Raw genomic sequence first — 24,425 nt, 5'->3', positions numbered from 1 at the left:
CTCCTTTTCTTCTATAAAACCTCTTTAATGGAGCAGACTTACAACATCTGAGAGGGACCTACAACCGCATTTTTCGTCTCCAAGAAACTGTCAGCAGATGCAACAACAAGCATTGCATCAGCAGATTTATTCTCGGATCTGGGCTGCCAGCGACTGTTGGGCAGCAGCCAGGTGTATGGGTTGTATCTCCACAGCGTTGGGAAAGTCGTCTAAGAGAAGCAGAAAGCAGCATTCCTTAGATAACATAATTTGTGTGGACTGGTCTGGGAGCTTATTCTTTCTGATGAACAGGAAAGCAAAATAGGGGGAAACAGCCCAAATACTGGTTTCTAGTGTGAGCCAACAGTTGGCAGGTTGTGGTGTCCGCAGGTCATGCATAGGTAGGTTCTTCTCATCCCTTCAATTCTCCTTTATGGTACCGTGGTGGCCGCTCAGGGAGCCTCCGCAGCTCCCTGGGCTGCTCTCTCCCCAGCCACCACTTGCTTAATATCCCCGAGGCATGCTCAATTCATCCCTCAGCTGCAGCAAAGACCTCAGTGCCTCCCCATTGCCTACAAAGTTAAGTCCAGATTCACTTTGGCATTTAAAGTCCCCATAATCTAAATTCCAAGCTACAGCCCTAGCTGGGTGGCTCAGTTGGTTGGAGAGTTGTCTTGCACACCAAAAGGTTGTGGGTTCAGTTGCCAGTCAGGGCACATACATCGGTTGAGGGGTCAGTCCCCAGTTGGGCAGCAACCAATTGCAACCAAAGTTTCTTTCCCTCCCTGTCAATCTAAAATCAATAAACATTTTAAATAATAAAGAAATCAATTCCTACCTACATTCTTCAGGAACTTCACTTCAAACTGTATTACTCAATTCCCCCCCCCCCATACCCCCACTGCCATTTTTGCTAGATCTTTATAGTTTCATGCAGTGGTACTCCTTGCCTCAGGAATGCCTTTCCCACACCTCTCCACCAGCGCAAACCCTGCCCGGTTTTCGAAAGCCCTACCTATTTTTTCCATGAGTCCCTAATCCCTCTTGCAACTGAATTTCAGTAAAAGTTTCTCTCTGCCATTTTGTGGTCCATCTCTGTTCTACCTCATTATTTCTCTCAATACTTTATTGGTCCCTTTTTACTGCCCGAAGCACCTAGCACGTTGCCTTGTGTGCAGCACGTGTTTGTTGGAAGGAAGTTTGCAAATGATGTTAAAAGGTGAACACGAACAAATCAGCTGTGGGATACTGTATATGGAACAACTGCTCCACTCCGAGAAAACATGTGAAAAATATACCTGAATTTATTTTTCCAGAATACGGAACAGTGGCAACACAAAGTAAACACTACAATGGATTGATCGAAATGCTAAAGCCTCATTTATCAGTTATCAAAATGATATAATTTTTCTATTATAAAGTTTATAAAGAAAAAAAAAAGATTTACACTGTACAAAAAAAGGAATTCCTTCCAAGAGCTATAGCCCAGAGAAAGGGAATAGTCAAATACTTAACTTAAAGGATGGCCTGAGGAATGGGATCTGGCCAGCCAGCCCCTTCCTTGTCAGGAGGCCCCCGTCCCTGTTGGGCTTCCTTTTGATTATACATGGACATTCTATTTCTAATGCAATACTTCTTTCCTGAAGGATCTAGCTATTTTTTACTAGAAACAAACTTTCATCTTTGTGGTCCCATTTCCAAAGCTGCTCACGTTGACAGATTAGGTCAGGCTTTTGTTTAACCTCTTGTCTGCCCTGGATGGTGGTGTTCTGGGAGGGGTTGGCATCTATCTGTCTTTTTGTCTGACAGAAATACATTCTAAATCAGACCTTAACCCCTGAAAACTTCCGAAGTGGGAAGTACCTGTGAAAATATACCCTCTCCCCTCGCCTATCGGTTCTTTCCCCACTAGTACTGTGTTCAGGCTCGTGGAGAAATCTGTGTCAGGAAGCATTCTGCCTGGGTGTGTCTTCTGACGTGGAAGGAGGCAAGGTCTGCCATGATTTCATGGAGCTGCATGTTCTTGGTCATGGGCGCATATTGTCTTGAATCCAGTGTAGGTAATTGGTGACCTTGGTGTATACACCTGGAACGTCTTTCTGCCCACAGCCAACACCCCAACTGATGATGCCGACCAAAGTCATGCGGTTGCCCGTCATACACACCAAGGGGCCTCCTGAGTCACCCTGCAAAAGAGAGAACAGGTTAGTTGTTTGTAAGAATTGCAGACTCTCTGGGTAGAAATTAGGGTTAATGTTTGTAGTGTTACTACTGTACTGTTTGTAGTACTTGGTTCACAGAGGAAAATTTTATCTCAATGATCTTGATCCCCTAAGAGATTTAGGCTGTCTCTATGTTGTAAAGTAGAAATGAGGTAATTGCTCAGGCATTGAAGGCTGGGTGACCTGGGGCTAATTGTGCTTATCTGTAAAGGGAAATATTACCTACTCCATGAGATTCTTATGGGAATTTGGAAAAAGCTTTAAAAAACTCTGAGATTAATGTATGCAAGACATTTAGTAAACTCTTGGTACTTGTTAGCTATTATTGTCTTGCTGAATCGAACTGATTTTTATTTTTAACTTGAAGCTTGCAAATAATCATGGTTTTACTTTGCATGCAACCTTTACATGACCATTGACAATGGAATTTTCTGAAGAAATTCTTCAAAAAGAGACCACAGGCAGTCAAAGAACCAAGAGCTGGGGGTTGCTATGATCACTTTATAAGAACAAAGTCCACAAAGTCTTCAGCGCAGCAGCCTGGCTGGCCTCCTTCTTTTTGTGCCACCCCCAACTCTAGCCCCTCAAGGAACAGTCTGCACACTGCAGGCACGAACATTCTTGTCAACAAGTCATCCTTGGCCATGTTCAGTCCCTACCTCGTGGTTGTTCTGTGTCCCACAGACCAGTGTCCTGTTATCATGAAACAGAAGTGCAATACCAACTCCAGGAAGGATGCTAGTACAGAGAACCTGAGATGATTTGCTTTCCCAGGTTATTAGGGCTGAGTGTAAGTTTTTAAGACCTTTCAGCACCTGCACAGTTTTTAAACCTCATTTCTCACAAATTACCTCTATCCTACTTCCCAGCAAGTTTCCATCCCTCTTTCCCCTGCTACGAAGCAGACCGCAATCCTCCAGCGCCTACAGAAGTCAAGAATTTCTTCATTTGTTTTGCCATATCCACCACTTCAATAGTCAGTTAATGGCTTGGGCTTACAGGAAATCCTGTACCAGGTGGGGTTTCCTGTGCAGACACTGGGGAAATTTCCTGCAGTTCAGATTTCTTAAGTTTGGGTACTTTTGATCATTCTCCAGTTGCTTCACTCTCTGAGGCCTGCATGTAAAACCCCAGTACCTCATCAAGATGAAATCACTCCATTCTGCCTAGAGGTTTTCCCCTTGGTTAAGAACCTGCTGGCCACGGGACACTTTTACCCTTGGAGAGACCCCATATTTACCTGGCAGGCGTCGTGCAGGTTTGCTTGGTTCCCTCCGCTCCGTGTGTCTCCGGCACACAGCATGTTGCTGGTGACGGTCTTGTTGAACACGTACTGGGACGCGCAGCGGCTGGAGGGGTACAGCCGGACGTGCGCTTCCTTCAGCCGCTCAGAATAGAAAGGAGAAGCTGGAAGACAGGAGAGAAAGCGCCTTGTGGTTTTGGGGAAAGTTGTCAACCCTTTGGAAGGAGAAGGCCAAATTTTCTAATAATAGCTAACAAGTATCAAGCTTTTACACATATTAATTGAATCCTGTGAAATTGCCAATATTTAATTACTTTGCCCTATAAAGACAATTTTATAGACCGGAACCAGGTTTTCTCCATAGCAGCATTAGTGACATTTTGGACCAGTTTTTTTTTTTTTAACCAGATAATTTGTGTAAGGGGCTGCCCTGTGCATGCTGGATGTGAGGCAGCATCCCTGGCTTCTCCTCACCCAGTGCCAGGATAAACTTCCACCCTGAGTTGTAACGATCAAAAATGCCACCAGACTTTGCCAAATGTCTCCTGGGGCACAAAACCACCCTCAGGTGAGAACCACTGGTTTAACCTAATATCTCATTTAATCCTCATGACCTACGGAGGTAGCTAGTTCTGTCCCCATCTCACCACTGGGGAAACTGAGGCTTGCAGTAAAATAAAAATCCAAGCCAAGGTCACACTGCTAGCAAGGAGCAGAGCAAAATGATTTGAACTCAGGTCCACAGGATTGTAGCCCAAGTACCCCACCCTTCATCACCATCTTCACTCTGATCAGAACCTTCTTGAAATCTTAAACTTGTCAAAACACTGGTGCTATTCAGACCTTTCAGCACCTGCACAGTGAGCCCATGAGGTAGGGAAGGGGACGATGGGTTCTCACTAAAAAGGGAACTTGCCCACAAAGACACAGCGCCAGTGCCTGACCCGGGGCTGGAACCACTCTCGGGGCTACTTTTCCTCTGTCTGGTCAACAACTGCATCTCTTGCCGTCCCGCAGACAGACAGGATGGGCCGCAACTTCCCTCCACTTACCCGCCTCGTGCTTGCCGTAGCCAGACAGCTCACATTCTGTCCAGTCGGGCAGCTGCAGGTCGGCTTCCGGGAGACAGACGGTGCGGACACTGTCGCTCTCTTGGGCACACTGCAGCGAGTCCGACTTCAGCTGCAGCAGTGCTGGGAGGGAGGGCGAGACAGAGAAAAAGCCCTGTGTGAAGAGCTGCTTCTCATTTTAGGGGAGGAAGACGGAGGAGAGAGCGAGGGTTTGGAAAGAGGGGTGCGAGTGCCCGTGTGGGTGTGTGTTGAGCGAGCCAGAGTTTGAACTGGAGAGGGAGAATGAGGACATCTCACCGATGTCATTGTCGTAAGTGTCGTCATCAAATTCCTTATGGACGATGTATTTTTCTACTTCAAATTTCTGCTCTTCCTTTCCAGGTTCCAGCCGGTATGTTCTGCCCAAAACCACCCTCAGCTGGTGGGGAGGGTACCTAATGGAGAAACAGCAGGACATTTTTGCTGGGAGGTGTCCTCTAACCAGCCTGCTTTCAAGGCCATACAGAGTAGGAAGACCGACTGGGTTTTCTAAGTCCTTACCTCTCCTGGAAGCAGTGGGCAGCAGACAGGACCCAGCAGGAACTGATCAATATTCCCCCACAAAAGAACCTTTCTCCTGGCGACCTCCTGTTCTGGACAAAGATGGCAGCCTGCCATGGATGAGAGGTGATGTCTGCGAAGAGTCCTCCTTTAATGCGAAACTGAGGCCGCTTGTACTGTCTCAGGCCGCAGGTAGCTGGGTGAGGAGAGGGCAGAGAAGGGAGCTCGGATCTGTGGCCTTGAGGTGAAGTCCTTGGGCACCCACGTTGATTTCTTCTCTTGGAACCCCAGTGTCTACAGGTTTACTGCCTCTCTACAGGTTGGCATAGAGTGGTGTAACAGTCTCCATAGTGACCAAAAAAACACAACTTTCATTTGTTGACTACATAGTACAGGCCAATCACTGTATATACGCTATCTTTAACCCTCACAACCCTGAACTTCTGAGAGGCCGAGACATTTTTGCCCAAGGTCACAATGGAATCAGCATTAGAACCCAGATCTGTCAAAATCAAAAACTAGGCATCTTCCTGCTATACTTCATGACCTCTAGTTTTTCTCTGCCTCTACTTTCTGGTTTAAGAAATAATGAAACATTCCGATTTTCTCCTGGGGAATGCCTACCCCGTTTCTTTTCCACCTGCTCACTATACAGACGTTGGTGGTGGGTTAACTGATAGTTTGTGTCTTACCTGCCCAGCTAGACTCTGTGTTTCTTAAGGAACGTTCTGACTAATCTGTGTGTTCACAGGGACTACGTAATAATGATTTCTTCTCAGGTCATTTCCCAGGCACGGGAAGAGAATGTCTGCCCAAGAGTGTTGCCACCTGACCCTTGCTTCAGTCATGGAAGCGCCTCCCCAACAAGGCCTGACCTTCCTGAAAATCTGGCAGCTACACAGTCAGAACCTGACAGCTGTGAAGACCCAGGAAATGACATGGCAGAGGAAACGGTCAGGAGGAACAGGGCAGTGAGGCTGGGCACAGGGAGGTGGCCCAGGGCCAGTCCTTACAGCACTGGGGAACGTCGCAGTATTCCCACTTCAACTCGCGGTTCTTCTGCACATGGCACCAAGGCCTGGCATCCCCATCTGGATTCCTAGACAGTAGAGAGAGTTTAGGCTTTAAATCACATTTTCAAACACATCTCAAGTCGTGGAAGAGAGGAAGGGGGCTCAGAGAACCCATGGCAAAAATCCTGAGCTGAGAGTGAGGATCCCGAGTTCTGGCTTGGCTCTGTCACAGACCCCACCACAGGAAAACAGCTTTAACGTTAGCACTGTAGCCTTCTCATCTCACAGGGTGGCTGGGAGGGGCTGTGAGCCGTGCTGTGAGGAAACTCTCGCCATTAGTTGGAATAACAGTTCCATGTGAGAGCGGAAGAGATGAGGAAAAATATCTATGGGACAGGACCTCTGACTTGGGATTTGGGTTGGAAAACTGTGGACTTTGCTTTTCATAAGAGGTGTTATTATAGCAAATGAGCAGGTTGGACCATGTAATAGCCATGGTTTCTTCCCACCTTCTGGGTCTTCTGTATAACATCGGCATTAACTCTTCTCCCATCCCACGCCCCAATCTTGCCCTTTGTGCAGACCTGAGCCCCCCGAACCCTGCATACCGGCAGTAGTTGTGTTTGCCCAGGCCCAGTGCCTGGGCGTTGGTCTTCCGTGCCGTGTAAATCTTGCCAATCAAGGCCAAGGAATTCCACGGAAGGCAGGAGGCACCAGACGTGGTGAGGCTGTGGGTACCACGGTACGTCAACCCTTTTCCAAAGTAGCAGTCCTCATTTTTTTCTGGAACAGAAGAAATCTCACACTGAAACAAAACCAATAAAATGCCAAAGCAGGCAAGCTGGAGTATTCGGCAAGACGTGCAGCGGAGCTGCTGGCCTGGGGACCTGAAGGCTGGCAGCCTCCCAGTGAGAAGAGTATGGCGCCATCTCATCCCCCCTTTTTCTTCTTCTTCAAGCCCTTTCACCCAGGGATGGCAAATGGCCTTGTTTGGGCATGTCTGCTCCCTCAACTGGCTATGGCTTCCTAGGTTACTGTGCTGAAAGAGATTCTGAGGGTATATTCAGGTTCAGCAGGGAAGGTTGCCATGTTCAGTTAGTGACGGTTACTCCTGGAGCTGCCTTAAAAGTAGTTATGGGTTTCCTTGTTTATAGTGGACAATGAACCACGGTACTTCAATGCAGGGACATGTGCGCAGCCCCTTCTTAGATTTTGCTTGCTCTGAAGGACTTGTTGGCCTTGGAAGAGGAAGTGTTCTCTGTTCACATATTTGTCCCTCTTTGGGACAAAATATACCAGTACCATAAACAGTATATTAGAAGGGATCTTTAAGATCATGTAGACCAATGAGTCCTAATTTAGATCAGATCCTGGGAGATGGGGAGGATGCTTTAGCATTACTGTAAAGAGTCCTCGAATTCACAGGTATGTCAGCATTACTCATAGACGGAATGCATGTGTTATTTTATATATGTATATTTAGAATTTAAAGCGTGTTTTTCATACTACTATAATAAATAACATAATTATTTGTGAAAGCACTGCTGAATTCATAGCACCTTTCCTAAGATAGTATTTTTCAATCAGAGAAATTGTCTCACATTATAAATTGAGAGAGAGAAAGAAAGAAAGAAATAGCCCCAACAATCAAAAAAAGGGAGATGCCCCACTCATTCTCAAAAGGGCTGGAAACCACAATGCAGCCCCACCTTCCCCTCCGCAGTTGAGGAAACCGAGGGTCAGAGGAGTGAAGAGATCACCTCAAGGTCAAACAAACAGCTAGAGGCCAAGCCTGTGCAGGGAACTGAGTCTCATGACTTTCTCCCCTCTGCAACCCAAATGATTAACTAGCATCCCACTCTTTGTCCCCCCAGTTGTAGCAGGATCATCAGCTTGTCCTTCTACCTTTTCTTGCTGCGACACCACAGGGGGAAGGTGGGGAGGCCGCACTCACCCCTGGGGCAGACAGGCGTGCTACAGAACTCCGAGCTGTACTTCCCTGCCTTGAAGACATAGCACCAAGGTTTCGAGTCTCCATCTGGGTTTCTGAAAAATCAGCCAGGGAAAGCCAGGGGTCATTAAAAGTGGAACTTCTTTGCATACGCTTCTGGGGAAACGGTTAGTGTGCTTTTGGCTGTGCACAAGGACAGTTGTATCATGTTAGGTAGAAGGCTGACTTGGATGTTGTCTTCACTGGAGATTAAGTGTGGCTTAAGGAGATGTGTATGTGTGCCAAGTTGACAAAGGGTGGACTGTGATGATTAGTTTTGTGTGTTTACTTGGCTAGGCTATTATGCATAGTTCTTTAATCAAATGCCAATTTAGGTGTTGTTGTGAAGGGAGTTTGTAGATGTGGTTAACACCTACCATCAGTTGACTTTAAGTAAAGATTATCTTTGATAATGTGCATGGGCCTCATCCGATCAGTTGTAGGCCTTAAGAGCAAAAGCTGAAAAATTCTGTTTGGAGACTATCAGCTCCAGTCTGAGTTTTCAGCTCGCTGGCCAGCCTACAGATTTCAGACTTGCCAGCCCCACAATTGCATGAGCCCATTCCTTAAAATAAATCACTTTGTATAGACATAAAGCTTCTCACCAGAGGAAAAACTACTCGGTAGGGAAGGCAGCCCTCTCACCTGCAGTAATTGTGATTCCCAAGGCCCAGCTGGATGGCGTCTGGCCTCCGCCCATTGTAGGGTTTCCAGGCCAGAATGCTGCTGTTCCAGTTGACACAGTCAGCCCCACTTTCCGCTGTGCTCCACGTGCCCCTGTAGGTGACACCCTGGTCCTTGTAGCAGGTGGCACTGGCATCTGATTGAAAGCAGGAAACACAACGTCTCACATGTGAATGCCCCGTTCCATTTAGTTTCTCAGAGGGGTCTCCCATCTGCTGCTGCCATCACCCAAACCGGTGAGGCGGGCTGGCTGCTGAAGCTACTGGTACACAGGAGGTAAGTGGGTGGTGAGGGTCACCCAGCTGACTGGTGGCAGAGCAACTCCTACTGGGCCCAGCACTCTGGTGTTCTAACCAACCCTTGGATGACCCTTCCTGTCCCCAACCCCCACCCATGCCCCTGTCACCAGAGCAGATTTCTTTTCTGGGTAGATTTGGCAATTGGGATTTCAGTTCCTCTCTTACACCCACCACCTCCTACCACTCACCTACTTCACAGAGTTTCCCAGTATATCCTTCAGGGCACTGACAGACAAAATCTGAGAAATATAGAGCCTGCCAGCATGTCCCCCCATTGAAGCACCTCGGTTCATTGCAACCTGTTAAATAGAAATAAGGAAACCCCTCATTACTTTCAAAGTGGCTCCAAGAATAATATGAGTTAAAATATTAACAGTGCTCTCTACATGTCAGGCACTATTCTAAGCTGTTTACAAGATTAATTCATTTAATTCTCACAGCAAACCATGAAGTATGCACTATTGTTCTCCCCATTTTACAGAAAAGGAAATTGAGGCTCGCTGAGTGAAGGCATTTGCCAAAGGCCACACAACTTTGCTCCTTTTTTTTGCTCAGCACCTTCACATCTATCTAAGGCAGGTCATGCCTGGAATCTCTGTTTGAAGATCTGATGGGGACCAAGAGACCCTGAAGCTTGCAACCTCGGTCTGAAGTCCATACGTACTTCTGATGGGCACGGAGTGGCACTGGGCCCGGCCACTATCACACCAGCAGTGCTCTACCCGGTTGCTCCTGAGCATGGGGCGCAGCCACGACTCGTGTTGCCGGTATATCATCTGGGTTTTCTCATCTCTGCAGATCACTATAGCGAAAGACAGGCTGGTCTCTTAGGGCACAACTCACCAAAAACGGATGCCCCACCTCCGGTCTTGCTGAGAAAATGCCTATCTCACTTTCTATGTATTCCCTCCTTTATTCCTTTCTTGCTGTCTACTGGAAGATGACAAAATACCTAATATTTTGCCTCTAAAGACCCCTTTTGTTGTTTTCTCTGTGATAGGCCCTCATTTCAAAAGAATTTATCTATCCAAGTACATTCATTAAGTAGTACTCCATTTCTTCATTTTAATTCATCAAAACCATACACACAGATGTGATTACCTACCAGAGTTTTTGAGCCACATGTGTAATACCACACTGCCATGATGCATTTCTGGCCCTAAATAAAGAAAACTGGCATTTTGGTTTGTGCAGAAAATGTGCTGTTTCCATTAGTATTTTTTAAAATATTTTCTTTCTTTATTTTTCGAGAGAGGGGAAGGAAAGGAGAAAGAGTGGGAGAGACACATCAATGTGTGGTTGCCTCTCATGCATCCCCTGCCGGGAACTGGCCTGCAACCCAGGCATGTGCCCTGACTGGGAATCGAACCGCGATACTCTGGTTCACAGGCCTGCGCTCAAGCCACTGAGCTATGCCAGCCAGGGCTCCATTAATATTTTTGAAAATATAATGAAAGTGTAATGAAATAGTTGGAGTATTCCCACTAATATTCTTTCCCTCTTTCTGTGTGCAAACCAGAATGCCAACTTAAAAAAATCTTTAACTTTTAATTAATTAGAAAGTAACATATGCTCATGGTCAATAGTGCTATGCTGTTGGGTCTTTCTGAGGGTACATCAGGGCCAGGATACCCTTGTCAGAAATGCTGTGCTCTGCAACAGCAATGGCAATGGGAGTTATGGTGTGACTCATTCTGGGGAAACTTCCACTTTATAGGGGGCATTGCAAAGTCTTCCAGAGTCAAAGGAGCTAGCTCGTGAAGGAGAAGAGATGAGGACCCCAGATTGGCAGTTTTGGACTTGAACCTGGGCCTAGAGTTCTTCAAAATCAGAGTCAAGACAATCAGTCTGGCTGTTAGCATTTTTTATGCTTAGACTCCTAATGGAAATGTTCCTCAGGTTTCTAGAATTGGATCTAGACTTGGTCTTAAGCACAGGAGTCTTTCTGTACCACTTCTGTGAGGTGACCCAGGCTAGTTATCCCCATTTTACTACTGAAAGAACCGAAGGCACAGAGATGTTAGTTAACAAGGCTGCTGAGGGGGCTCTGGCGGGATGGGGATCTCGGCCCTGATAAGAGCCTGGAGGACCAGGACAGCACCTCCTGGCAGCAGCATGGGCTCGGGCCAGTCACTGAATCTCCAGGGCATTTTCTCATCTGTATAACAGGACTTAGGGCCACTGAACTTGCAGGTTCCCACCAGCTTTGTGACTCCCTAACAGCCTGAGTCCTTGAGGGCACACCTGTCCCTGTCTTCTCGGATCCTGGCTCACTCACTTCGGCTGCCTGGGTGCATGGTGAGTGAGTGACTGTGGGACACAGGCATCTTTGCAGAATTGCCCTGTACAATTTCACTTTCACATAGCTTAAGTTTTTAGGTGGTGGGCAGAAGATAAATCCCCTGACAGGGCCTAAAGCATCCTGAGTCCCTGAGCCCTAACCTGCCTCCTACCCTCCATCAACCCTTCTCCACCTCAGCTTCATCTTACCTCTGTATGGTCTGGCTCCCCTTGTGAATCGCCTGTAAGTTTCCTGCAAAGAAATGGGGGTGGAGAAAGGATGAGCACATGCTGGGCATCTTAAGAAGAAAGGTAGCCAATCCAGAAGACCACCTATCAAACTGCCAATCAGATGCCACCTGCCCAGAGAGTCCCCTCATGTTAACTGGCCCCATGAGGAATGTGCATTTCCTGCCCTCTTGCCTAATTCTTCCTCCACTTTCAGACGGGTGCTGTCTAAAAGATCTTTGTGAATGATGGACACATTTAATAGCTGTGCTGTCCAATACGTAGCTACTAGTTCCACGTGGCACCTGAGCGCTTAAAATATGGCTCGTGCAAGTGAACTGAATGTTATGTTTTATTTGATTTTAATTAATTTTAAATTTACATAGCCATAAGTGGTTGGTGGCTCCTATATTGAGCAGTGGCACTGTGGTCCCCATCTCCTCCATGTAGCCATCCCCACCTCCCCTCTACAGTCCTGCTGCTCAGGTATTGCTCATTTGGCCTCCCACAATGCCCTCCGCTGCTGGGCATTTTCAGAGAGCATGTATACTGTATAGCTTCTGTCCTAACTAGATAGTAAGCAGCACGAGGATAGCCTGCCTGCTTTGATGGCTGTCAGTGCTTGCAGTCTTTTATAACTGCTTTATGGATTAATTCTAATGTGTTCTTTAAAAAATAGCTTCAAAGAAGGTGTTCAGGGGTAGCAGTGTGGAATTAGGACTATTCCTTCAAGTCACAACATGGGCCTAGGTCTGCTCCCAGAAGCCTGAATCCCAAGCATTCCACACAGAGGGGATTGTGGACGTGTGTTTGGCAGCTCTGCTGACGCTCTGTCCCTTTGTCTCTCCACTGTGACACCATCGCTGCCTTAGGGCTCCTGGGTACACTGACGAGCACCTGAAAGGACCACAGCCTGGAGGGGCAAGGCACACAGACGTGAGCTGCACACCCACCTGCCTGGGCAACGTGAAGACTGCTCCACAAAGCAGCAGTACACCCAACAGCTTTGTCTTCATTGTGTTCATCATTTCCACAGTGTCCCTTCAATTCTGGAAAAATAGGGGAAGAAGCTTAATTGTGTGATAGGAAAGGCACAACAAAGTTCAAGAACCTGCACTGTTACGGTGGCCGGGCCCTGCAGGATCAGTTCCCGCAGCAGGAAATGCAACAGCAAGCGTCTGGGAGACGGTGTGTATGTGTGTGTGTGTAAATAATAGTACATGTATTTTTTTACTGTGCTAAAACACACATAACATAAAATTTAGCACTTTAACCATTTTTAAGTGAACAGTTCAGTAGCGTCACACAAACTGAACAGTTCAGTCTGTTGTGCAGCCATCACTGCTGCTTCCAAACTGTCACCTTCCCACACTGAAACTCCAGCCCAATAAACAATAACGCCTGCTTTCCTGGCAGCCAGCATTCCACTTTCTGTTTCTACAACTTTGATGACTCCGGACATCTTACATAACTGGAATCATACAATATTTATCCTCTCGTGTCTGGCTTATTTCACTTAGCATGACCTTCTCAAGGTTCATCCATGTGGCAGCATGTTGGCCAAGCCTTCATTTTTACGCTGAATCATATTTGTCTGGATAGAGCACACTCTGTGTGTCCATTCACCCACGGGAAGCTACAGGCTGCTGGAAGGTGATTTTGTCCAGAGATTCCTATGGGCTGAAGGGTGAGGCCATCTCTGGCACTTCTTGGCAGCCCGGGGACCGTGGTGAGCTGGCTTGGTTTCCTTTGAAGGGAATTCTCGGGGTTGACTAGACAGAGCCACAGAAATGTCCCCTCACTGACTTTTTAGAGGAAACCAGAGGGATTTTATTGCTGGCACATCACAGAGCCAGCCCACCCCAGACTGCCTCACGACCTCCATGCCTCGCTGTCCAACAGCAACAAGAAAGCTCCTGCAGGCCGCCCTCCCCTCCCCCACGGCTCCCTCGGCACGTCTGTCTCTGTCTAAACAGACCTGATAAAGTGCAGATGTGCAGAAAGAAGCAGAGGTGTCTGGTACTACCAGTCATTCAACTCAGATCCTCCTGGACCCCAAATTCCCGGCTTTCCTGTGCCTTTCCCCAGCGTTCTTGCTCTCAGCAGCTTAAAGTAGGTTAGTTGGTCGGGTGTTTGTTATTCTGTGGTCTGGCAGCACCCCCATTCCTTCGTCCATAAGAATTAAATCAGGGCATTTCTTCCCTTGACTCATTTCCCTGCAGTCACAACAACAACTTTTGGTCCCATCCCTCCCCCTTATCCCAAGGATCCAAAGCATCCAGTCCCTTTAGAGGCTTCTAGGACTTTCATTGTGGCCCAGGTCTGGCTCCTGGTTTCTTCTTTACTTGCAAAGAACTGCCTGCACCATTCCCCTCCCTCACATGGCCCCAGGCTCCCTTGAGAACAGAGATAAAAAATAAAGGGTGGGAGGGGTGATGGGAGACTGTTTAAGCTCCAGTGATTCCTTCTGGGGTGTGGGTGACAGGCGGATGAAGGAAACCAGAGCTGGGGGAAACAGGGAGAGCACAGCAGGGCCTGGTCAATGATAAATCCAACTCAAGGAAGCCAAGGCTGCAGGCTCAGAGGGAGTCTGGCCAACCAGCTCACCCTTCCCCCGCACCTCCCCCTGCCCATTGTGAAGGACACAGAAAGAAGCTTGGGGTCTGGGCCTCTGCTCAGATTTGGCGTGCCCAAGGCCCCCTTCCCCAGGCGGGGTGGGGTGTGCTCTTAGGGGACCCTTTGCTTAGAGCAGGAAACTAGCTACTATTGACTGGTTTCAGCCAGTTTCAGAAGAAAGCAGACCATCTGAAATAGGCACCCGGGACAAAGCTGTCCTTAAACTTCCCCTTTCTCAGAATTTCCCAAAATTCCTCTTAAATTCCCTTTCTTAATTTTATCTCATTACTTACAACTTTTAAAAACAGATCTTCCTAAATGCATTCCCCCATTTCTTCCCGATTTTAATCATTTTCACATATTTATAGATGTGAAGCCTGGAGGAGAGGGAGAGCCCTGAATTCCAGTACTTTATGAAAAAATCCCAAATGAAGAAATGAATGAATGAATGAGTAAATGAACCACCAATCGAACAAGGAAGTTAACCTGCTTGCCAAAGTAACCTGTCTCTTTAATATTCTCATTCACCCAAGTCCAGGGGATTGGTATAATCTTTTCTCTGGATGCCTGCCAAGTTACTGTTCTGTTTTAAGAACTCACGGTCCTCTTAAGTGGAACACAGTTCTAGATGCTGGAAATTGCAAAGTGAAGTATTACATTTTTGCATTCCCTGGACACACAGAGGGAGGGGGACCGAATAGGAAGCAGGGGCCTGACTTTGGGCTGCATGCACAGACTCCAACCACTGCGTCATGTTAAACCGTTTGCAGCTAACGACTCTGCACAACGGGGAAGAGAGTACATTTTTGTCTTCTGCTCCTGGGAGAGTTGGAGACTGTCTCTCCCCCACTGGTCCTTTTCTTTGTCTGTATCTCTGGCCTTGCTGGGTTTTGAGCTGATCCAGCACAAATGTGTCACGCACAGAAAAACAATGTGGTATCTCCATCCTCACTGCACAGAGGCAATACGAGCAGCTGGACAGGCTGAAGGGGTAAGAGGATGACAAAGGAATTAGTCACTCCGCCAGCAGACAAGCAGCGCAGTGGGAAGACAGGGGAAAAGAGAAAAGGGAGGATGTGTCCCCGTTTTGCCTTTGTTACAGAGGTGGGTGTAGAGATGTGGGCAGTGCGGGGATGAAGAAAGTAAATACCAGAAATGTGGACTCAGACTCAGGGCAGACTTCCACGCAGAGGACACAGGTTCCCACGAAAGGAAGAAGGCCAGGAGCTGGCGGTGAGGCCAGGGTGGGAGGCGAGATTTGAGGAAGGAGTGTAAGAAGTCCTTCTGAGGCTCACTTTATAAATAAAAAGACTTACAATTTTAAAAAATACGAGTTCTCTTCCTTTTGCTATGTTTGATGGTTTCCCAGACACAAAGAACTAAAAAAGTAAGGAAGCAGGGGAAGGAAGCAGGGGGAAGGAAGGGAGGGAGGGAGGGAAGGAGGGAGGGAGGGAGGGAGGGAGGGAGGGAAGGAAAGAAAGAAAGAGAGAGAGAGAGAGAGAGAGAGAGAGAGAGAAAGAAAGAAAGAAAGAAAGAAAGAAAGAAAGAAAGAAAGAAAGAAAGAAAGAAAGAAAGAAAGAAAGAAAGGGAAGAGAAGAGAAAAAAGAAAAGAAAACCCTTGAGGAGTCTCACTCTTGTTAGACTGGACTCGGAATCACGAGAAGAATCGCTGTGTGACGCGAGCTGCGGGATGGCCATAAAGCAGGCCACCCCCAAGGCTGCCACCCTCAGGGTCCCGAGGTTCCGGCCCCGGCAGCCCCATCCTAGCACACAAAGTTGATTTTTGCAGATCTACAAGAGGCACCCTCTCTGGTGGATGGAGTTCAGCAGACACAGGGCCTGGCAAGTTGGCAAAAACTCCATGCAAATTAGAAAAAATAGGGCACATGACTTGGCAAATTAAGTGAGGCCTGGATTCCAAGGATGCAAGGGCAGGCACCCTTGCACAGGCCACAGCCTGCACGGCTCCACCCAGCAAACTCACTTCATCTGCCTCCACAGCATCTCTGACCTTCCTGCCTGGAAGCCTTGTTGGGTCCTGCTGACTGCAGCAACTGAGAGACTCTGTTCTCTTGGTTCCTCTAAACAAGTGTGAATGGTAACTGCTCTAGGGAACAATGGGGACAGTGGTCTGGTAACAAGGGGGTTACTGTCCTCAAGCCCAGGATATGTGCCATTCTGGCTGAGAAAACAATGATCACGCCAAACAGAAACTAGTGTTCACTCCTGCAGGGGTAACAATGGGGGCACGCTGATTGGCAGGCTGGATGAAGTCACTGAGGTGGAAGCGGGGCAGCTAGAAGAAGGAGCTGGGGGGCAGCACTTGTCCTCAGTCCCTTACATTCCCTTTGCTTCACCTTTTCCCTTCGTTGTCCTCCTACCTTCTCCGTTTGCTCCCAGAGAAATCTGCTCTCAGAAAAGGAACTGATACAGCCCTTCCCATAAGGTTAAAGGAACCGAATAAAAGTTAACACAATGCCCTTCCAAAGCACCTGTATTTTGACACATAAAAATCTATTCCCAGGGATGCAAAACCACGTGAGCAGGACTCCCAGGTTTTCCTCCAGGGCTAACATTCTGCGGTTTCCGCTGTGAGGAGAAATGATATAATGAGTGTACTCATGGCTGTGTACACTGTAAAACATTTACAAATGGGTATAAGTACTTTTACTTAAATTCTCAGCCACCTGCTATGAGGTGATTTGCAATAACGGAACTGTACAAATGCAGTCACTCAATCAGTCAAGTAATATGATTCTAGGTAAAAAAAACAATGCAATTGCCCCAGATGTTATAGAACTGGAGGATTTTAGTTTCTATTTTTGCCTTTAAGAAAGAGGCAGACACGTGGGCAAGGTAGAGGAGGGAAATTGCAAGGGAAGAACAAAAGTAAATTGATACTATGATCAAATGTAACACCGTGTGCAAGGTTTGCAAACTGAATCTTTGGCGAAGGAGATTCTTGGGTTATTATTGTGTTTCTCTCTGGAAATCTGAGTAGGAGAAGGTCAGTCTGTAAGACTACCAAATACCCTAAAATGATTCATTCCTTTAAAACCAACAGCAGCCTCCCTCCACCCTCCAACCACCATGGCCCAGAATGGATGCCAACAAATTAGAAAAGAAATGCTCAGACCTCCTCGCAACAGCAAAGGCATGCCTCTAGCGTCAGGACAAGAGACAAGGTGCAACGGGAGGATCCAGGCCTCCGAGAAGGCAGTGAGCTTGCACCAAAGCTCACTTTTGTCTGAACCAGAGTCAGAGGCTGGGACGGGGACCACTGGCCTGGTAGCTCCGGCCCCATTTACACAGACCCTGCTTTTTATAGAGCCATGATCTCAGAATAAAAGTCAATTTCAAAAATGGCCATCATATAAGCATTTCTTAACCTTGGAAACAGGTAATTTTCTATGTGCTGAAGCTTATTTTCCCTCTTCTTGAACAGAACTCTTTATAACTAGGGGACAGAGGAGGAAGAGTCTGTTTATTAGTTCATTTTGGTCAATTCCAATGAGGTGAGTAGAACAGAATCCCCTCCTGCTCCCTGCCCATCTCCACGCCATCACTCAGGGCAGAATTCCCTCTAAACCATTTTCAAAATACAGACATGTGACCTGTGTCTAGATTAGATGACACTTACCCGGCCACTCAGAAAAATCTGTACTGGGCACTGAGCATTGTCACCTCGTTAACATTCCTTCCTCTGCCAGGTTATCCTAGTTATCTGGGGGAACCAAGGGTGTATTGTCTGTGGGTCTAGGAAAACAGAAGTCCATTCTGCCTCTTCACAGGTAAAACGAAAAAGAAACTCTTTTCTAATAAACTTAGGTTCTTGTAAAGAAAAAAGATTTAGCTGGCAAAAGGTAACTCAAAAAGTTAGTGCAATAAAATGTTAACCCCAAAGTCGGCATCTAAATAAACTCTCCAATCTAATGTTAATCTGAAAAAGCTTCTTGTTCAGCAAGGAGGGGAGTCCTGCTGGTTCCTTGCAGGTCCTACAGCAAACATCACTGCATGGTAATTAAATACAAATAATCTCATCATTCTTCAGGTAACCTCCACATTTCAACACACTGAATCAAGCAAAATGATGAGAAGCTTTTTCACTGCATCATCACAGAAATTTGTCAGCATTTTACTGGACTCGCATGAAAGTAACATTAGAGTATATTTTTGAGAAATGAGTGAATTCATGCTACTCACTCATCACATCTTTGAGTAAATACTGCTGGCGACACAAAGATTTTACAAACCCCTTTTACATCCACTGAATCATTTAAGGCCATATTGTCTTGTTTCTATGGAGGAGAGAATTGAAGTTCAACAGTAGGCGGGACTTGGCCCTAAAGTGACCCACCTTGTTAGAGGTGGCATCGAGACTCAAATACCATACTGGATACCCGGTTCTAATATCCAAAACCTGACACCTTTTCCACCACTCCTTATTGTGTCCTGACGCTGGACTGTAATGTTTTCAGTGTGGTCAGAGTTGATATTTGAGAGGAGCAGCATGTCCCAATGTGAGAAGCGCAGCCTCTGGAGTCTTCGCTTCACACTCTGCTAACCACTTGGAGGCTGTGGCTGCCTGGTTTTTCTAAAGGGCTGCTCATTTCCACCTTGCTGAGCTGTTACAGCAATAGACAAGAAGCAGGCAAAGCCCCTACTCAATGGCTGGTGCACAGTAGGGTTAACTATACTTACTTTCACGGGCATCCTTCAGAAATGGGAGCACCACAGTTTATAGCTTCCCCTGGGAACAGAAATGAGAAGCTGCCAAGGCAGAAGGGGCACCAAGCTCGATGGAGTCCTCATGGTGTTCAAGGGCTAATACCTAATACCTTTCCCTAGATCATCTGGACATCTGTAACCAGAATCGGTAACCAGAATCGGTAACCAGATTCTTCACAATTGAGAGGCTCATGCCTTTCATCTCTGTGATCTGTATCAGAATTAGTAGGAGCTGTTATTTCCTGAATACAGGGTGGAGTCTTTTATCCTGTCTTTAATCTATGTTTTTATTTGTCTTTCCCAGGCCTATTTACACCACACTTGTCTGGGCTGCCAGGGACTCAAGACAAGCCAGAATCCGTGGCTAAGACAGCTGCGACACTGGGCTCACACTACTGATAAGACCCATCTGATACAGAACACACGGGTGTCTGACAACCAGAGACAATATGTGACGAAAATAAGGAAACCAGAGCTTCCCAGAAAAACAAAACTATACAAAAAAGCCTTTGCTTTCTCTCTGTAGCCCAGGTAGCAGACACTGGCTCTTGCTACCAGGAGGCAAAATAAAACAAGTTTCTCTTTTCTTGTGAACGTGACAGAATGTGAACAGCCAGCAAGAAGTTGACTGGTAGGCTTTTCTCTTTTGGATTATTCACAGTAGGTTACTGGTTAGCTTCCCGAACCAGCACCCTGTCCAGTACCTTCAAGGAACCCTGCTGACAGGCAAAGATCTCTAACAAAGGGGCTTGCAAACATTTTGGGGGCCATCCTCCCACAATGTCTGTCAGGTCCCTATCTCATCCACCTTGACCAAACTGAGTCTAATTTCCTCCTTTTTTGAATTCATAGGTGATGACTTACTCACTCTTTGTATTCACCATCAAATATTGATTGAGCACCAGCCAAGCACGAGGCACAGCTTTGTGATATAAAGACACACATGCACTGTCCTCAAAAACTCATTGTTTAGAAAGAGACGGACAAGTAACTAGGCAATCATAGTAGACTGAGGTCAGTGTTGTGATATGCAGAGCAGGCGAGGCTACAAGGTGGGAATGAAGAAGAGATCCTATTGGAATGTGGAGGAGGGGGATCTATCTCACTTTTGTTGAGGCAGAGGGCAGGGCTGGTCAAGGTAGGTTTTCTGAAAGGAATGCTATACAAGCTGTTTATTGAACAGAAATAGGAGTGAGCCAGGCATAGCATAAGGGGTCCCTGACAGAGCATATCCCCAAGATGGGTCCACAGCTTGGGGCCCAGGGTAATAGCACCCAGAGCCCCTTACTCTTCAGTAAAAACACCTTTCTTTGGGCAAAGGAGTATAATTCACACAACCCTGGGCCTCCCTTCCAGGGTGTCCCTAGGAAGAAGGGTGGTTTGGAAGGCCCAAGAGATCTAAGGATGTTGGGGCTTTTGGGGAAAAAGCTTAATTTGTATTCCCTAATGCCTAGTCATAAGCTGAAAGAATATTTGTGACTTTTCTATTTATATAATAAACAGAAAAGGCTCTTAATGCAAAGGTCTCCCAGTATCTGGGTTCAACCTGACCTTGAGCAATCCCAAAAAGACCTCTCTGAGCCACCTATGTATAGGTCAACAGCATCACACAGCCATCCTGTGCACCTCAGCAGGGCCCGTTAGCTAAGAGTTACTTTCTGGATCAAGGCCATTGCATGGGTGGTGCTAGTCAGCTGCTAGGAGAACTGATTGTATTCGTTCTATAGGAAGGACCGCTGGTTGGCATTTCCTGGGGAATAATGATCAGTACCGGAACTTGCCTGAGTTATCCCTTCAAAAAATATTTATGAAATGCCATCTGTGTGCCCAGCACCTGGTTCATTTTGTCTTCTACCATAGGTCTTAATTTTCAGTTGATCAAGAAGTTTATCTGTTTTGCTACCCTCTCCTACAGAAGTCTATTTCTCAGGCAGGAGAGTAGAACATAAAATGTATAAAATATCACTAAGGAAATACGCTGTTCTTGTATGTAAGTAGAGGATCAAGCCACAGTCAGAAGACCATGTGGTGGGACTCGGGGGTGGACCAGGGTGGGTGAGCTCTAAGATTCTTTCAAGCTCTAACTTTCTCTGAGTCTGATTCATCCTCACTTTTTTTGTTTTTTACTCTGATTTGATTTAACATGGTTTCATGAGCTGGCTGACTAGGCTGAGACTTATAACCTGAATCTATAAATGGAATTTTTCTTCATGCAAAGCATATGGTCCAAAGAAGTAATAAACAGAGTATTCTTTGCTCACTCATTGTTCATACTAGCCATCTTATCAGACAGAGCTGAAAATCACAGAAAATAGAAATTTTATTCTGAGATTGCAGATGCATGATGCCAAATAATCAAGTGAAACATTTTAACTCAATACCGAAATTTTTCCTTGCAACCACATACTTGATATCTCAGAGCAGTATATGGATTTAGAATTCTGACTGGAGCTAAGTCCACCATCATTGCCACTGCAGTCATCTGGCTGAAAATAGTCTGCACACACCCTGAAGTTTTGGAAGTTCTGGAGCTAGCACTGCTCCTTCCAAATGATGTTCCCAGCCAAAGGGCCCCTCAAATTGCTCTAAAATTCCATGACCAGAAAAACTCCTGCTGCAGATTAGTAACAGGCCTCACCTGGACAGTTAAGTTCCTTCAATTTTTTTGTGGCTCCTACCACTCATTTACAAAAAGCCTCAGAGCTTTGGTCACTTCAAGTCACATCACCAAAGCTGCCATTGGTGGCAGAGCTGCCACCAACCACTGTTACAACCACTGTTCAGTTTGAAATGCATTGAACGTCAGCTCTGCTCACTGGGGTGTCAGGCCCCGAGGAAACAAATGTCCTAGAGGTCTGCCTCAATGAGCACGAACGAGTAACAGCAGCATTGCTGTTCTTCAGCTACTCCCTGGCTGCACGAACTGTCCCAGCCTGTGATGAAGCAACTGAGACTAGAAGACTCTGGGAGAACCTGATACAAGGCTTTACAGAATCAACGAAATGACCTTAGAGAGTCCGGACAGAGATGGAGGCATTTGGACAGAGGGTAGCTATCATTTACCCTCGACAAGTTCTAGAGATTTGAGGCTGGTGTCTCAGAACATTTTAGGTAGAAGAAATTGATGGACAGGATGGAGATCTTTCTATTTCAGTATTCACTGCATCCCTGCTGGTGCCCGGAGTCTGACCCTGCTCTAACAGGAAGCTCGCATCCAGCAGCTCACCCTGATCGCCATGTACTGATTCTGGACAAGTCAGTGTCCAGATCCCAGCATCAGTCTTCCTGCTTACAGGCAAAAACGGCTAGGAAGTCCTCTCGAGGGAACTCCACTTAACAGCTGTATTTGTAGAATTTCTTCATGGGATTGCAAATGTACACACACATGTAATTTTTTTCTGTCATCAAGCAGCTGTAGGAGATCACCGTTGTTATTCTAACTTGGTCACCAAATAAATCATCCTTACCAGACTTTATTGCACTTGAGATTGTCACTAGTTACCTGGGAGCTCAGCACATTTTCTTCCACCCCTCCCTCCCTCCCTGTGAGCTTAAGAAAATAAAGATAATAATTAATAGTAAAAATCTAGAGGGACTCAATATGCTTCCTGCAGAGTGCTTTAGGAATAAAAGACATTGATGTTATTTTTTTCTCTGTAATTGAAAACTCCTTAAAGAGGACCTCACATTTGCACACTGGGCAAAAAGCCAGAAGACAAAGTGGAGATGGTGGGAGGAAGGAGGTTTTTCAGAGGTTTTTCTCTGAAAGTCCCCTCCTTCTCTTCCCCAGCGCTTCCTCCCTAATCATGCTCTGGAAATAATTGACTCTCTCCCCAAACCCCACCCCATCCCCAGCCTCAGTTTCTCCGTGGGCTCACTGAGGAAGGCCACCTACTCAGACACTATCCCCCCCCCCACAAGTGTCCTCCTGGCAGCTGATTTTACATTTCTTGCCCATTAGTCATGAAGTGTTCATATTGTCTATTCAGAGCATTTCTGTATAATTTTTTCACTTTCCCCTCTACTCTGCACGCAGAGATTTCTTATCCAAGAAGTAACGCCTCTCTTCTCTTTCTTCCCCTGCCCAACTTGCCCGTCCAAAACACTGCAGCCTCTTTTAATTAAATGCAGATTCAAAAAGAACTCTCCCTCTGGGTGTGACTCTAGCTAATCCTCTTTCTGCCGGGAGTACAAAGTCTGTCCCTCATTTAGCCATTCCTTTACTAGCCGAAAAGACCTTTAAGACAGAGAAGCGTAGCCGGCTGGACGGAGAGGTACAGAATTCAACCTACCGCCACTCCTCGCCTTCCTTCCCTCCTGGAGAGGATTTCCCGTCAGCTCAGCTCCTGCTGGACTTCAGCGCCAATCTCTCTGCAGAGCTCCGGCCTCCTTTATATTTCAAAGCAGGGGGTGGGGTCGTTGGCCCCAAGTGGGCGGGTTTCTCTGCAGCAAAAGGATGCCCAGTGGACGGAGCTCTGAGGGAGCCAACCCGGGGCGGGCCTGTTTTTATAAAGAGGGGGAGGAAGTTCACTATGGAAGCTGCACAGTCCATCTTGGCTTTGGGCCATCCTGATTATTCCCAGTCCTGATGTCATCGAATCACAAGAATTCGGGACATTCAGAGTCATCAGTCTTTAGAATCCTAATCTCGGTGATGTACAAGTGACCCTCAGGATCAGATGGCTGTAAGCCTCTACCAGGAAAAGAGGTCTTTACAATCCTAAACAAACACACAGAGGAGACAGAGGGGTTCTTCTGGAATCTCCAGCAGTAACTCTGTCCCTCTGGACACAGACTGGAAGGACTGGACAGATGGACCAGCTGCCCTCCAGGCGGAGAAAATGCCAGGGCTGAAGCATTTGGGGGAAGGGTGGGGCATTCAGGGCCAGGCGGGCTCACATGTGCACCTGCAGTGGAAAGTACCCCCCGCCAGGAATCCGCTTCATCGGGCAAGCCCCCTGCCACTCCCCAGCTCTGATCACGGAGCAAATCCTTTCACCTCTCTGTGAAGTGAACCAGGGCTCACTGCAGTCTGTTCAGCTCCAGCACTCCCTGAGTGGCACTGTGGAATAAAGGGAGTGAGCCAGCTGAGCTTGAAATTCTGTCACTACCATCCCTCCCTTAAATCAATGGGAGCTTTTCAGTGTGCTAGAGTTTGCTCTTACGTGTAAATGCTCCTGGAAATAGACAACCTGTTTGACTTGTTAACACCTTACAGATGACTGATGAAAACAGCACCACGTAGGGGAAAGGTTTAGGCTTGAATCACCACTACCAGGAAGGAGGGAGGTGACCTCAGTCAAGTTTTTCAGTTACGGTGAACCTACGAATCTGCAAGATACGTGCAAATTGGAAAGAATGTGGGTAAGATCCCTGGCTCATCGCAGGGCTCACCAAGTGGCATGTGTTACTATTGGTTGACGTCTAGGTGAGACCAGGCATTTTGAAAGTGAGAGAGAAGAGAAAGAATGTCAGGAGGAGGCACAGGTGGATGGCAGAGGAAACTGGGATGACCCACCGATCTAGGGAGGTT

General features: G+C 46.8%; 1 protein-coding gene across 4 annotated transcripts; it reads right to left on the bottom strand.

Annotated features, from left to right (window-relative positions):
• Window positions 1–1,259: 1,259 nt before the first annotated feature.
• PLAT (plasminogen activator, tissue type) lies at window positions 1,260–23,352 on the bottom strand. Of its 4 annotated transcripts, none has more exons than XM_037142490.2 (15): window positions 23,185–23,352; window positions 12,502–12,597; window positions 11,531–11,573; window positions 10,146–10,199; window positions 9,705–9,842; window positions 9,229–9,339; window positions 8,703–8,877; window positions 8,022–8,113; window positions 6,676–6,850; window positions 6,068–6,153; window positions 5,055–5,250; window positions 4,812–4,948; window positions 4,497–4,637; window positions 3,442–3,608; window positions 1,260–2,165 (listed from the first exon to the last, which is right to left on the bottom strand). In XM_037142490.2, exons 2-15 carry the CDS (start codon window positions 12,574–12,576, stop codon window positions 2,007–2,009), a joined length of 1,749 nt encoding a protein of 582 aa, XP_036998385.2. In that variant the 5' UTR covers window positions 12,577–12,597; window positions 23,185–23,352; the 3' UTR covers window positions 1,260–2,006. The 4 variants fall into 4 exon arrangements, with proteins under 4 accessions (XP_036998385.2, XP_036998386.2, XP_036998387.2 ...); XM_037142491.2 differs by lacking the exon at window positions 23,185–23,352 and adding an exon at window positions 18,866–18,885; XM_037142492.2 differs by lacking the exon at window positions 10,146–10,199 and having other exon boundaries at window positions 23,185–23,349.
• Between the last annotated feature and the right edge of the window lie 1,073 nt (window positions 23,353–24,425).

Source organism: Artibeus jamaicensis, unplaced genomic scaffold (genome assembly GCF_021234435.1).
Source record: "Artibeus jamaicensis isolate MK-2021 breed Jamaican fruit bat unplaced genomic scaffold, CSHL_Jam_final scaffold_833, whole genome shotgun sequence".
NCBI classification, from domain to species: Eukaryota; Metazoa; Chordata; class Mammalia; order Chiroptera; family Phyllostomidae; genus Artibeus; species Artibeus jamaicensis.
The sequence above is the reverse complement of the archived record's forward strand: the minus strand, read 5'-3'. Positions and strand labels throughout refer to the sequence as shown.

Coding starts and splice junctions, on each gene's coding strand:
- PLAT (XM_037142490.2), bottom strand. CDS start 12,576: ATGATGAACACAATGAAGACAAAGCTGTTGGGTGTACTGCTGCTTTGT. Junction 8,878..9,228: donor TGGGAAACTCTGTGAAGTAG/GTGAGTGGTAGG, acceptor GCTTTCAATCAG/ATGCCAGTGCCACCTGCTAC. Junction 3,609..4,496: donor CTACGGCAAGCACGAGGCGG/GTAAGTGGAGGG, acceptor CCTGTCTTCCAG/CTTCTCCTTTCTATTCTGAG.